The 15846-nt window shown below is 38.1% G+C and overlaps 1 protein-coding gene across 3 annotated transcripts in view; it reads left to right on the top strand.

The window, feature by feature from the left end:
- The window catches only part of palm1b (paralemmin 1b), a 36776-nt gene extending 21786 nt beyond the window's left edge, over window positions 1–14990 (top strand). For all 3 annotated transcript variants that reach the window (XM_024268899.2, XM_024268915.2, XM_024268906.2), the window contains exons 2-6: window positions 2327–2369; window positions 4700–4780; window positions 11629–11744; window positions 11835–11905; window positions 12128–14990. In XM_024268899.2, the coding sequence (XP_024124667.1) occupies window positions 2328–2369; window positions 4700–4780; window positions 11629–11744; window positions 11835–11905; window positions 12128–12501 (684 nt within the window). In that variant the 5' untranslated portion in view covers window position 2327 and the 3' untranslated portion in view covers window positions 12502–14990. The remainder of the gene's footprint in view (window positions 1–2326; window positions 2370–4699; window positions 4781–11628; window positions 11745–11834; window positions 11906–12127) is intronic.
- Window positions 14991–15846: the final 856 nt, after the last annotated feature.

The raw sequence follows: 15846 nt of genomic DNA, 5'->3' as shown, positions 1-15846 counted from the left end.
ACTCCAATAAAAATTCAGTTTTTGGTGTTTTTAACGAGTTCATGATGGAAGACATATATAAAGAAAATTAAACCCCAAATTGCATTTTTTTTTATTTTATTTTCTTAAATAAATCAATCAGGATCAGAAGAAAAACAGAGAGCTCTCAGCCACAGCAAGAGGAGGCAGGGTTGTTCTTCACCAACTGTTCCTCCTACAACTCTGAGGCGAACTTCTAATGAACTCCAGCCGCTCTGCAGAAACTATGTCAAATGACACCGATTTAAAAAATATATATATTGGTTAAAAATGGGATAATCATAATTAAAAGATAACTGATGACTCTTTGAAATAAGATCAGAAGATGACTGAAGTTTGTCTTTGAAGTAGTTGAAATAATTAAAGATTTGTCATTTATCCAGAAACACAAACGTTTCCTTGAAAATGTAACTGAACTGTATTTGTTTTTACACTCCTGAATGTGGGAAAGGTCTATTATCTTAGTCTGTCTCAAGACTAATATCACAACTTTTCACATAGTTGTGTTTTATTATCATTTCAGGATAAATAACAATGATTTCAAGCACAAAAAATGAAGTGTTTTGATGATTTCAGCCTTTAGTGTTGACTCATTGGTATGGATAATAATAGAAGGTGACAAATCTCTAAAGCTGCATTCATTCACACCAGACCTGATACTCGCAGCAGGGGCGTTGAGTTTTAATGTTAGCTATTTTGTGTGGTCCTGATGGCTCCACTCTTACACTGACGTGTGATCCCTCCCATGAAAAAGGATAGACAGGATTTCATGTCTGCCATGGACACCAGTATAAATCAAAAATCATTGAAATAGAAGTAAGCAAGCACCTTTTAAGACTGTGGCTGCCACGATTAGTCGACTAATCGACGACTAGTCGACTATAAAATAGTCGACGACTAATTTAATAGTCTATTACTCGTTACTTTATATTACATGGAGTTGGAGTGTAGTAAAGTTGAAATTTATAATCACAATTTTAGCATAAGGATTTTTAGGCTATTTTGGAGTTTAGCTAATATTTCAGCTGCATGCTAGCTGTTTTGCCTGATTAAGTATTTTTTCTTTTTTTCTTTTTTGGCTAATTTAGAGTTTAGTTAATGTTTCACCTGCACGCTAGTTATTTTGGATAATTTAGTATTTTTTTTAGTGTTTAAGGCTAATTTGGTGTCAACATACCAGCAGATGTTTCTTTCACTGGTGAATAGGGCTGCCACGATTAGTCGACTAATCGACGACTAATCGTCTAATAAAATAGTCGACGACTTATTTGATAGTCGATTAGTCGTTAATTTATATTATATGAAGTCAGAGTGTAGTAAAGTTGAAAGTTATAATGGCATTCTGCTAGCTTTTTGGACTATGTTGACATTTATAAAGGATTTTAGGCTAATTTGGAGTTTAGCTAATAGTTCAACTGTATGCTAGCTTTTTAGGCTAACTTAGACTTTTTTCAGTTTTTTAGGTTAATAACTAATATTTTAGTTGGCTATCAGCTTCAGCGTTTTTAGCCATTAGCTTCAGCGTTTTTAGCTATCAGCTTCAGCGTCTTCAGCTATCAGCACTAGCTTCTTTACCTGCCAAATTCAGCTTACAGCATTCACATTAGCATTATCACAGGTAATGCTATATATCTAGTTTTTAGTTAGTTTAAAGCTAATGATGGTTAAGATGTGTTCTTACATCCAGTTTGCACATGACCCAATTAGTCGACTAATCTGAAAAAGTAATCAGTGATTAGTCGACTATTAAAATAATCGTTTGTGGCTGAGCTATTTTAAGGCCATATTTGATGTGTGGCGAAAGTGGCCAGTGTGAATGCAGCTTTAAACTTAAACAGGCTTTGCATGTACATTTAAGTCTTTTAGTTAGTTGCTTTTACTGGTTTTTGTAAATAAAAGTCACATTTTCAAAGTTAATATAAAGCTCTGTACTTTTATGAAGCATAAAACTTCTAAATTTATAACTTTTACTCCAAGAATCTGATCAGATCAGCGATTTGCTGCAAACTCGTCAGTTTTGGGAGAATAAATGGAGCAGTCTTCCCCTTCTGGCTTCAGCTCTGCTTCCGTCCATCCTGCATCTTTGGTCTGGAACCTATTAGAGCAGGAATCTCCAACAGCTCCATTAGCATTCATACGCTGACTACCCTTGACAGGAAAGAGACGCTGATTTAATGCCAAATAGACAGATATTTAACCTCAGACAACAAGAAGTGGTTAAAAAGCAAATTGAAGAAAGTTGTTTATCATGTGATATTTGATGTGGGTGTGTGGCTGTGACTAAAGTATCTTTTTTATTTTTCTTTAGGATGGCTGAGGTGTCACAAGAGGAGAGACTCCAGGCCATCGCTGTAAGCCTTCTGCACACACAGACACGTACACTGTTTGTTTCTCTCTCAGAGAGCACATCAGGACACAGAAACAACAGATCATTACTGCTTCTGAAGGTCTGTCTTAATGACTCAACCTTTTAGCTCCCATTTCACCCCCTCCCATTAAAGAAAATCAAAGGCTAATGCTGCAGAACACATCTCTATCCGTCTGTCTTCCATTCTCTGAGTCACAACCTCAGAATTCTCACTTTTGCTATTGCAAAATAATTCTTCCTCCTATAATATTAAGATTACCTACACATGTTTTTAAATTAATTTCTTTTTTTTTTGCAAGAATAATATTCAAAAATACAAACTGGATGGTTTCATCAGCAGAAAAACAGAAACGAAATGAAACAAAAACACTATTTTTGCTCAAATCAAGCTCCTTAATTGACAAATGCAATAAGTAACAATTAAAAAATACACGTTTGTATTTCAATTTTACATTAGGACGGATGGAGTTTGTTTAATTAGAGATGCTTTGTCTTTTATTTGTGCAAACTGTGACGTTTAAGGGAAACGCTTTACTACCTTTGACTAAAATCAAGGCTGAATCTCGGCTCTTTTAACAATCAATACAGAGAGCTCAAGACTAATGCCTTTGCTCCAGTCTGCTCGAAAAGGCTGCATAATTAACTTTTAATGATCAGGATTACGGGTCAGATTCACTCACTTCCTGTTACTCTGAACCGTCCTTAGCAACCTGTTGCACACGTGGGTGTGGTCTCATGCAGCCATTTCTATCTCTCCTTTCTTTTTTTATTTTCATTGCAAAAATCAACCATAATTTAACAAAATTTGCAAACTGCAGCCTATTGTGGTACCAAAGTATCACTCAAAGACTATAAAAAAAACGAAAACTGAACTGTAAATCTGTAAAGGCAGCAGTGAAACACTATATTTACAATCATGGGCTATAAATTATTTATAGCACTTTACAGTCATGCATCACTGAAAAGTTCTAGTGAACGGAAGAAATCAGCTTCAATTGGATGTTTCGTCTTTATTTGCTGGTACAGTTAGACTTTATTTGTGCTTTTTCCATAAAACAAAATTAGTTTTTAGTACAAAACCTTCTATAAGTTTGCCTTTAACACATAGAACAACTCTATATGAACCTGTACTGGCATATTTAAAGATCAACCCTTTAACAGCGGAGCTCCAAACTTGGGATGGGCGATATATCGGTGCCAGGATCGGTATCGGACCATTTTTGTATAATTTTAGATTTCCTGTCTCTACAGGAACCCAGAAGGGCCACACAAATTCCAAAATAAAAGAACTATGAAGTTAGTTACATTTTTTTTTTTATTAAAGAATAGGTATACAAGCAGTACACAACAAAGAACGATATGAACACACTTGACCAGAGCTATTCAGAGTTATTCACATTCAATCAAACCACAAATTGTACAAATATGGAGAGTTTTCAGTCCCTTTTTGTTAGTTGAGTCACTCATGTGGTTAATGTAAAAAATAAAATCATTATAGAAATGCACAAAAGCAGTTTTCTGGTTACTGTATTTACACTTGTGAATATGATATTTTGCCATTATGATCAATTGGAAGTTAGTTACATACATCCACCCTTTCAGTGGTTCTTTTATTTTGGAAGTCTGGGTTCCTGTAGAAACAGGAAAGGCGTGGCAAGTTCAGCTAGAGCTCATTGTAAAATAAAGATTGAAAAAAAAAATGTAATTAAAGAACCAGGAAGTTAGTTACATTATTCTAGATCAGGGGTGGGCAAACGTTTAGACTTGTGAGCCACAAAGGGTTTTAAAATTTGACCGAAGGCCCAGAGCAATCACACATGCAATGTGTGTTTTTGCACCTCATAAGAGAAAGAAGCAACATGAAATCTGGGTGAAATTAATTAATTTGATTGAAAATTATTGTAAAACGGAATATTTTCTAAATCTGTATTTCAAAATGTGACTCTTGCCCTCATTTTAGAGCCAGTTGCACTGATGGGTTGATGTCCCTCAGGGAAAAACGCACATTGAGAGAAATTCTGCGTTCATGTGGTGTTTGAATAATCTGAAAAATGCCTGTCTGACTTGAAAACAACAAATCTCCCAACACCACATGAATGCAGGTCAACTTATAGACAAAGGTCAATGTATTCATGTGCCATCTAGGACATTTAAAAATTGGTTTTGACAAACATTGGCTATCGGTCACAGTTGCACGGAAAATATCGGTCATCGTATCGGCTGGAAAAGATAGTATCGGCCAATCACTAGTAATGTAACTGTTGGATTTCTTGTCTCTCTCCCTCCAAACTAACTGAGTTTGAATGCAAACAGGAGAAACGGAAGAAGCAGACAGAGATCGAGAACAAGAGGAGGCAGCTTGATGACGATCGACGGCAACTCCAGCATCTGAAGGTAAACATCAACACGTTTTGTTGCATAAAATTTAGCTGGTTCTGTTAAATCCTTTGTTTTCTGTGACTGTGGTTACCGCTCAGAGAATGTCATTTATGAAATGCTTTTCCAGGAAATACAAAACCTCTCCTCATAATGTTATTAGCTCTGAATGTGCAGAATGACATGGTTTGTTTACCACAAGAATCCAGTCTCACACAGTTTTTAACGACAGCAGACGAGTCTTTCACTGTAAAAACGGAATCTTTGGTTAGTAAAAATGCCTTTGTTTCATGAAAATTAGCATTTTTCTCTTTTCCAAGAAAAAGAATCTTAAGAAGTTTTTTCAATAGTAACTCAATCATAGTATAAGAAAACAAGTCTTAGAGACTAGAACTTCCATCTTAATTTTTTTTTTTTTTTTACTTATTTTAAGAAAATGTTTCCATTTTTTTAAATTATCTTTAGGGGGTCTATTTTTGCAGTGTACTTTTTTCTTTTCTGTGGATTAGAATTTAGGCCAAAAAAAGAAATAATTGAATAATGTGATTCTTTTATCTCCATTGTGGCTCCTTGGCCAAACATAAAATAATTAATGGAGACTGCTGACCCAGACATGTCGACCGTCGGAGTCAGCACCTCCCCCTAACCAAAACTACCTAAAGAAAACAAATAAACAAAACCAGCAAACCAAGACTACAACCCCAAACTAAAATAACAAAACCCAGCAGTGTAAGACTGCTGAGGACAAAGAGGGTAAAAAGAAATAAAAGGAAAAAAATAGCATTTTTTAATTTAACTTAATTAGCTTTTATTTAATTTAGATTAGCTAAATTTATAAATTGATGTCTGAGGTGCACATAGATGATAAACTATGTGGGTTTTACATCCCTGTTGACCTAAAGACGTCTTGTTTGCTCAACTCTACCTCCAGAATGAACAGATTTATATGGAAAGCAAAATTTTGGTACAAACTTTGATCTTTTATGAGTTAAAAATACATATTATCTTGTGCTTCACAACATTTGTTACTAGCTGTACTGAGAGGATCCTGTTTGGAACAGAGAATCTTTTATTTTGAAAATAAGTTTAAATGTTAAATGTAAAAAAAATAAACTCCTATTTTGAGAGATCCTCAGGTTCTTTTTATATTTTTGCTTTTTTTCATACCCCAAAAAGACATAATTCATATTTATTATTAAAAAAAAGAAAGGTCATGAATAAGAAATCTCAATTTCTTAAAGGCTAAAGTGAGACTATGTGACTCCTTCTAGGTTTTGATCAGTAGAAATGAGCCCAAATGGCTCTTTTACTGTTAAAGGTCGCCGACCTCTGCCTCAGGTGTTTTCAGACTGGAAATTACTTTAAGCGAACCAAATATCTGAATACACCCTTGGCTTTCTGTTCCACATTATTTTTAATGTTTTTAATGCATCTATTGAGCTGGATGATTTCCAGGAAAGAATCCATCCAAATCACTCCAACATCATTGCTAGAGCTGCTGTTAATGTACCTGCTGCTGTTCCGTTACTACAGAAACTGCGATGTCCAACAGGTTTCTGACACTCGTTATTTTTTGTTCAAATGAAGGTTCAAACGGTGTCAAACATCCTGTGTTTTTCGTCGGAAATGATGTTTGTTTACTTGTGCAATCGAGCAGGGGATTTGTTTTACGTTCTGTTGAGATAAAACAACACGCTTGGAATACCGCACCACGTTCTCTGAATCACCGTGCAGCTGAGCGCATCAGCAGTGCACGAGGACGCACTCCAGCCCTCCGCTGATGAAACGAACGCATGTGTCATCTGGTTCTGCACCCCCTCACGCCTCTCCTTTACCAGGACTTGAAACGGGCTGTTTTTCAGGAGTCAAAACTCAGCGTTTCTCACCCACACAGCATCGTGAAACTCCACCATTCCTCTCAAATATCTCAGAGATCCTCCCTAACCGCTGCTGTCATGGAAAGTAGCGAGCGGACAGCAGATAACGCCGACAGCTCCTCCGTGTGCAGTTTACACACATGCACCCAAACATGGTGGTGTGGGACACGAGGCGGCTGTCGGTGTGCGTGTCAGCACTATCAGAACTATTTCAGGGCAGGAGCTAACAGATAAAACAAAGGTTGAAGTGTGTGTGATTGTGGCCTCCTGCCTTCTCCCCCCATTGCGAGCGTGCGTCTTCACATGCGATTTTGTTCATGAAAGCACACAAAAGCCTGGGACAATGCAGTGGGCTTTGGATGAGGAAACAGATTTTTGTCCCACTCCCACCAACAGGAAACTGCTCGTACTCCCACCGCACCCCGCTTTTCGTCCCATGTGCACAGACACATGCACGCACNGGGGGGGGGGGGGGGGTGTAATCACGCCGGTCTGTTTGCAGGATTTCTGTGCACGCTGCCCTTTTGAAAGAGCAACATTCATTTGGAAAAGCCAGTAAATTTCTTTGTGTAGAAACCACATTTTTATGACTCCGTACCTGCTGTGCACTTAAATCCCAGCAGTGTTTTGTGCAATCACAAGACGGGACTTTACAGTTCTGTAAAGTACATGGGCAGGTCCCTCTATTTTATATTGAATAAACAACCTGCATCTTTGAAGACTCACTCCAATAAAAATCCTGTTTTTGGTGTTTTTAACATCTTCTTGTAGCATTTTTCTTATGATGGAGGACACGTTGAAAGAAAATTGCATTTCTGAGTCTTTATTTATTCAAATCTTTCTGAATCAGGAGGCTGTTTGAAAAAGATCATATTTATTATGTAAAAACATGACCTAGAATGTGGCTCAAAATTGGTAGCTCGCTATTTTTGTTGCACCGGTACTGTAAGGTTGGGCGTGTGAAGGGCTATAAGCTAGTGGCAGAGACAAATCATAGACTGTAGAATCACTGGACAGCACGACCGCTCCCTACTCGTGTTCCAAACAGGAAGTACTTCCCAGCAAGGCCAAGTGGACGCCATATGGTTTAAAAGTGAGGGGGACCTGGTGGTAGACAAGATGGTGGCTGAGAATCATTAGCCAGAACCTGCGCCGCATGTTTTTGTCGACAAATACTCTAGTTTTGGGTTAAAAAGGATTAATATATCATATTTTTTTTGTTTTTTTTAAAGGGGGGTTGTAATCTTTGAACCTTAACCACCTGAGGTGTCTTTGTCAAAACCTACAATGCTCATTTACTCCCTTCTTACACAATTAATGTGAAATAACTGATCTGCAGAGAAAAGCGGTTACAATGCTTTAAAGCGCCTTTTCACAGAACAATTCTGGATCGAAGCCGCTATTCTCCGAATAAACTGATTCATGTTGAATGTGTAAAAAGTTAGTTTTTAGCATTTGAATTTTAGGAACTAATGTTTCACAACTCAGAGACAAATTTCTAATAAGGTGCTGCCACCCAGCAGAAACTATGTCTTAGAAACGGCGCAATTTAAAAAAAAAAAATGTGGGTTAAAAACAAAATAATCATAGTTAAAAGACGTCTGGAAAAGCTTTCAAAACAGATCACAAGATGATCATAGTGGGTTTTTAAGGAACTAAACTATTGGTTTGAAGAGTGAAGAGTTAATTAATGTTCACGTGCAATTTTAACTCAGCAAAATGTCTAAAAATGCCCAATTTGGAGAAATATGAGACAGGTAAAGACACCACTTTACGAAAAGTAAATGATCAACTTGATACTTACAGGAGTTGATGTCCATTTTAAACCCTGCAGGCTATTCAGGCCTCACGTCACTGAGAAATAAAACAAACAAACCTGGGTGGGGTCAAAGGTGCAAGTTTCCTGAAACGTTTGCATGGAACGTAATCAAAGAAGTCGCTAGGAATTCCCAGTTGTTGCTGACTTGACTGGATTTTTGCATGAAACCTGTTGTGAGGCCTGTTTATCCGAACATGGTCTTTGAGGTTGGCGTCCAAGAAAAATCCACATGGCAGCACATCAAAGGCCGACTGAAAGTTTGCCTGCTAAACACGCAAAAGATGAGAAGGAGTTTGGACGTCTGTTGTTTGGTCTGAACGGGTCGGATCATTCTTTGGAAAGCTGGAAAACAGCTTTCAAAGCAAATGTTTTCAGAAATCAGATTCTTAGAAGCATATACAACTTCCATTAAAATTTCCACATTTTTTTGCCTTGTTTTTGACTGATTTCTCAAATCTGATCAATTTCAGTCCAAACTGAAGCACTTTGGACGTCGTCACTAAAACATGGTGGAGGGAGCATCATGGTGTGGGATTTTCCAGCCTTTTAAACCCCTCAAAAATGTTACAGTGCCGAACGTCATCAAGTTTTTTTTAAAGAATATTGCAAATAAAGACTAGCTTTGGTTTTTTAAAGTAAGATGGACCAATTTGACACCATGTTAAGGTGATCCAATGAATTTTATTTTATTTGAAATCAATGCTAAAACAAAAAGATGAATGTCCTTTAGTTTTAGTTGACCTGCATGTTAAAAAGCTACAATATTAACTAATAATAATCAGAGATTGAACAAACTCAGCCTCCTCTCCTTTCAATTTCAACCAGATATAAATAGTTTAGACCGGGGATGGGCAAACTTTCTTACTCGTGGGCCACAAAAGGCTTTAAAATTTGTTGGAATGGCTGGACCAGTAGCAAATTCTTTGTAATTCACCTTATAAAAGAAATAAATAACAGAATCTGGATAAAAACATGCTTTACTCTTGACTGACACAATATTTTGGAGATTTTTTTGTCAAAACTGTGTTTTTTGTTCTCATTTTAGTGCCAATTTCCCCAATAGGTTGATGTCCTTCAGGGACAATATGAAATTCATGGAAATAATGACTGTCCGACATCAAAATCCCACATGAATATTGGAAAAATAACAGATATACGAATGCAGGAGAAGTTTCTGTGCCTGAACGAAGGTCAGTCTATTTGTAGAGCGCCTTCTATGGGGAAGCACCTGAATTACAGGGACAATAAAGCATTTATAAGGATTATCAGTAAATAAATACGGCCATCATGATCATGTTTATTTATATTTTGTCACTTGATGAGGAGAGACATCATTGGGTACATCTGTACATTGTTTGTTGTTGTTGTTTTGGCTCAGAGAGGGTGTACAGGGCCTGGTATTTTCCGCTTTATTTGCCTTTTATTTTGGAACAGCTTTCGATCATTTGTCTTCTTATGAAGTTCAATAAATCAAGACATCTTATTTTATTTTAAGCACAATGCAAGCAAGGTTCTGCCTCAGCTGCTACAATAAACAAATTGTTTTTATATATTATCACATAAAGCTAATTGTTACACCGTTTAGAAGGTGAAAAGGAAATCTTTAAGCTAACTTGTAATGAAGCAGCTTGGATAGAGCCAAAGCATCTCCAATGCTCATTTTATGGCATTTAAATGCAAAACTGTAGATGATGTGGTTTGACTAAACAATGAAAATATGCTAAATGGTATTTTTTCTCCTTTTTTATCAATTCAACACACATTTCTCTGATTTAACGGAGCTTTTATTTACATATGACAGCGCTGTATGTAAGGCAAAACTTTTTTTAAATGTAAATGTTATCAACTTTATTTATAAAACATGTGTTAGTTGAGGTGCAGAAGGGCATTTTAAAATAGTTCTCTCCTCTTTACAGCTGTTCACTTCACCGGGGTGTGTGTGTTTGTGTAGTATCCCAGTTCCGCCCTTTGTCTGCTACGTTAGCAGCTTTTGCCCCGAGAACAATAGAAAAGACGAAACTTCAGCGCTCCAGCTTTTCGCACAGACTTTTACCCTGGAGCACGCACGAGCGAGCACGTTAAGTGATGTCAGGCGTTGGGGTACAAGGATTGTGGAGCGGGCGAGATGGAGACAACAGGGGCTGGTGTTGGAGCGTAGGGGAGAGGGGGAGCAGGTTCAGATTCAGTACCCAGGAGACGGTGCGGAGCTTGGGTGTTGAATTACAGCGTTTGAGCGTGGGCTGCAAAGCTTTTCTGGAGCCGAATTACTCAAAAGAGCGGAGAGTTTAGCAAACGGAGAGAGATTAGCAGAGATATGAGCCGAGGGGAGCGCAGAGTTTACAAGACAGTTCTGAACTTTGCGACGGATAAGGATGCAGACAAGAGGGAACAGCTAATGAAAAGAATGAGGAGGGGTGGTACATTTCTCTTGGTGAATTACATATTGCATCACCGTAGAAGAATCCACGCTGAGCTCAGATCCAGACGGCCGGCCCTGCCTGCATGTGACAACAAAAACTTCTTTTCTGGCACTTTGTCATGTGGCCAGGCAGGATCTCAGTTTGCGGCTGGACCCAACAGCTGCGAGTAGGACACTGTTATATTTACCTCAAAGCACGCCAAGCATTTGCTTTGATATTAGCTGGATAAGAATATCTGGCTGGAATTTGTAAATCAACTCTTTTGTTAACTTTATCTCCGATAATCAAATGAAGACAGTTTAGCATCTTAATATCCACAATCACTAATCTTTTATCTTTTATTTCTTATCTAGATTTGCTGGTTTAAACAGAATAATATTGTGATTATTTCCAGTTCAATGCTCTGGCCGGGCGCCACTTTTGCCGCGCTCACGGTGGGACAGAGTCCCCGAGTGGCGGCTGGCGCTCTGGATCCACTCTAGGGGGAGATTTTTGTTTGAGATTAACTAAACGGCTTGTCACTGCGCCTCAGTGAAAGTGTCACTTATCTTCAGTGGGAGAAGATGCTAGCAATCAATCGTGAAAAGGCGTGTTGAGATGCTCCAAACAAGTTAATCACTTTGGGTGAAGATGCACGAATGCAGCTCGTATAAATGCAAATTTACGTCGGAGGTATTTTAGTCCTCTTTATGCCCTGAGAAGAGCTCGAATGAAAGACAAGCTGAAGAGATTTCTGGTTTGTGTTTGCAGTCCAAAGCCCTGAGGGAGCGCTGGTTGTTAGATGGAGCTCCAGCAGAGGAGGAGATGCAGAAACGCCTGCATGAAGACGAAGTGAAGACCAAACTTCTGGAGCAGGTCATAATCAAGTGAGTCAGACTTTTTAGAGTGAACTTTAGGTTTTTTTTTTTCTTTGAAAATCTTTTCCAGTAAATGAATAAATTCGTGTTTTTGTCCAGACTGGAACAAGAAATTGAAGAACTGGAGACCGGCGTGCCTGCCAATAAAGGTGTGGCCAAAGAAAATGGAGGTGAGTTCCACATCCATGGCAACGTGTCTCCAGGCAGGTTGCCAGGGCAACAGCCGGAGCGCCTGTGTCAGAAAGAGAAAGCGGGCTCATAAAAGTCTTTATTTTCTCCATTAAATCAACTGTCTGTGCCGGAGGTCATTAAAGCAATATTTCCTCTCTGTCTTTGACTTCCCCTCACTGTGCTCTTCCCATCATCCCACAATGCTCTGGTGCTCCCTGTAGGTGAGAACGGAGTGGTGCAGACCTCCGGCCAGACACCCAAGAGAGACGTGACAGGGATCGAAGCCAAGCTGCTGGGCCCCAACCCAGACCAGGCCAGCGCCGACAACCCGGTCACTCTGGTCTTCATGGGCTACAAGACGGTGGAGGAGGAGCAGGAGAGCCGCGCCGCCCTGGGGATGGAAGGGGTGGACGGCAACGTCAAGGCCGAGTTTGTAGTGATCGAGGACGGGGAGGGAAAAGCAGGCGCAGACGCAGCCACGGCCGAGCAGGCCCCGCCCAACGGCAGCATGGCGGAAAAAGAGAAGGCCGACGGAGGCGGGGAGGAGGCCAAGAAGGAGAAGAAACAGACCTGCAAGTGCTGCACGGTCATGTGAGCGCCGTGCCAGGATGCATCTGTATGCGTGAGAGCGCACCTGCACCCCTGCAGGCCTGTGTGCCGCCGCCGCCGCATGAGTCTGTATTTGCAGATGTGTGTAACTTTTTTTGTGTTTGCGTGGAAGTGTTTGTCAGGACTGAAAAATCAAGAACAGAAGTACAGTTCCACAGCCAAAATACCAACGACGAGAGCCGGCGTGAGCTCCAGCTACAAGAACTTCGAGGACCCACAGTTACACTTTACTAGAGTTACTTTCTCTGATATGTATTTGACCTTTCATTTCTATTGATATTTTTCTATTTTTCTGTCTTGACATTTATATTGTATTCAGTATGTATGATTTTATTATGAGACTGTGTACTGTATGTTCATTGTTATTATCGTTGGAACAAAGAAAACTCATAGGCTCCCTGGATTGTACTGCTTCCCAGCCGGGAAAATCTGGAAAAACAAACCAAAACATCCAACTATTAAAAGAAAAAAAATCAGAAACCTTAAAGTATATAAATATATATTTCTCTGTGTAGGCCTACCAACTATTTATCAGTCAATTTCATATTGCAATATTGTCTAAGACATTATTTTGAATAGTATTTTAATATATTGATATGAAATTATGTTTTATACAAGGTATTTATTGTTTTTGGCTCTATAATCTCCCACCATTAACTGCATGTACGCTTGTAAGCACTACCAGATTCACACTCATAACAAGTGTCTGTGCTTTTGTGGACTCACACGTGCTCATATCTTTAGTCACACGAGTCGTCCTGTCCGTAAAAATGAATATTATTGCTGTGTTAGAGGAATGCATTAAAAAAAAAGAAAAATGACAGCAGAAATTTGCATTAGTTTAATGCTAGATACCGTGTGGCCACATGTACATGAAGATCACAGCTTTTTGTGTTTTTCTTTTTTGAAATATGATGGAGACACTTTAACTGTTAGTTGCTCATGCGCTCACACTACCGTTTGGTAAGAAAGTAGCTCTCCGCATTGCATGAAGCCCTGCAGCAGGTCTTTGTCGTGTGCATAAACCCAGGGGTTAAATTGGGATAAAATTTGTTCGGCTCACCATTTTGTTATTTCATGCACCAAATAAAATTCAGTTTTACTGTAATTTCACTGTGTTGTGCGACTGTTGGTTTTGTTCCCAGTTTAACCCCTGACTCTCTCTGTGTGTGTCTGTACACCTGGCCCCAAATATTTGCAAAAGACACAAAATAATTCAGCCACTTTTGTTTTTATACATATCTTTGAGAAAAATAAAAGAAACGTGTGAAGAATGAAAATGAAACCAAGAAAAATAAGTTTGGGTTTAGGGGGCGGAGTCAAACACAAACTTGCATCCCGATTAGCGATGTCCCAAATTTAATTGAATTTTCAGCTTCCATCAACATAACATATTCAAAATTTTTGACATCTAAAGTTATTGTCAAACATAATAAAGTAGACATAATTTTCATATTTAATAGTACAGATAAGTCTTAAAGTAGGGGAAAACTTTATACACAATAATAAGTAAGTGAAGCATGCTTGTAGTCTATAAGAGCTTAAAGCCCGGAATCATATTTCTTTATAAGACACAAACGGATAAGTCTGCAAAACCTCCAATTATATTTCAGCTTCTCGTCTCACATATCATTCATTGACCATCGCTTCAAATGTCCAAACATTGAAATAAGAAATCTTCCACATAGAGGCTGCATAAGATCACCTGGGAGTTTAATTCTGCAGCATGAAAATCATTTTGCAACTATAAACCTTTTCCCCCCAAAAGAGCCCTTTTCACATTCCAAAAACAGAAGGTCAACATGTGTGGACAGGTGACATATAGTTTGGGCTTTCCAGGTGTCCTGTCCATTTCTGTGGTTTTATGGCCTCTTCCAAAGGGCTGTGATTGCATTTAATGTTTGCATTAAAAAAAAGCAAAACAAACAAAAAAAAGGATGTCTACATCTGTGTATTGTTGGTGCCTTCGTCATTCATCTGAATTTATGAGACCGTTTTTGCATTTTTTGTGTGTGTTTTCTCTCTCATGGTGACCCGCTGGAAACACTGCCTTCTTCTCTGAAGGAGCACTGAGCAAAAACAGGAGAAGTTTTTCACAGATGTCCAATCGGACTAATGCTAGGAACAATGCAAAATATATTAAATGTCTTTAAAAACAAACATATCCTGTTTTTTTCTTTTTTTTTAACCTTGTTTGTTTGTTGAACTGAAATATTCAGCCTTCATACAAATGCAAAATTCATACAGTCACAGCCAGAAGTTAAAATTTTATGTATTTTTTATGCATTGATATTGAAGGAATTGTGTGTAAATCTTGGTGAGCTGAAGCTTCGCTTTGGAGTGAAGAAGTCTGAAGGACAGCAAGAGGAGAAAAAAAAAACAAAAAAACAAATGCTCAACCAGTCTGTTCAACAGTTATGTGGTCGCCTCGATGCTGAACTGTAAATAAAACTATTGTTTGGTAACAGCAAGTCACTTCTGTTTGCAGATAATTATTCAACTGACTTTAATGAGTTGTGCAAAGAATACATTTTTATTAAATAAAAAAATATTTGAAAAAGGGGGAAACTCTATTAATTAATCACAAATATCTCACAAGTAAATGTTCTAAAATTAAAATTAAAAAATAAAGTTACAATTTAAAAAAAATATGTTGCTGCACAAACAAACCTGTGAATTACTTTCACTTGACACTAGAGGGCGCTCGTTCATTGTTTTGTGAATCCCTGATGTTTAGTGTGAACCAAAGAGCAAAGGTGATTGAGGAAAAAAGTATTTAAGAGACTCAAAACACTGAATTAAAACTTTTTCTCCTTATATTGAAGAAGCAGAACATTCATGGTAGAGAAACTAAATTCAGTATTTTGAGTCTAAACCTCACATAAAGCTTTACAGTCACACATAGAATAAATTTAATCAATAAAAACAGGGAAGAAAAAGAAAATATAGTTGCAGCTGAAAGTTACTGGACAGAATTGAAGGTATGGAACGCGTATAAATCATTTTAATCCGTCCCACCAGCACAACAAAATCTAATTGCTGCCTTGCTATCAGTTTCCTGTAATTACCTTTTCTCTGAAATTGCTTTGTTAGGACAGACGCACAAACACAACACAAGGAGACAACCGATCTCATGAAAGATGCAGCAAACAAACAAACAACCAGGAACCCACATTTTTTGTCCTGCATCAGTAAAAGCGTCAAAAAAACAGCCAGTATCTTTGTTAACTTTAAATTTTTAGTGTTTACAACTTATATGGCTTAAAGGAAAAACCCCATCGCATTAATATTTCGTAAAAATCTATTTTTACATTTATTTTCCTTGATTTAT

This window comes from Oryzias melastigma, linkage group LG22 (genome assembly GCF_002922805.2).
Source record: "Oryzias melastigma strain HK-1 linkage group LG22, ASM292280v2, whole genome shotgun sequence".
NCBI lineage: Eukaryota > Metazoa > Chordata > Actinopteri > Beloniformes > Adrianichthyidae > Oryzias > Oryzias melastigma.
Note: the sequence above shows the minus strand (reverse complement) of the source record. Positions and strands in the feature narration are given on the sequence as shown.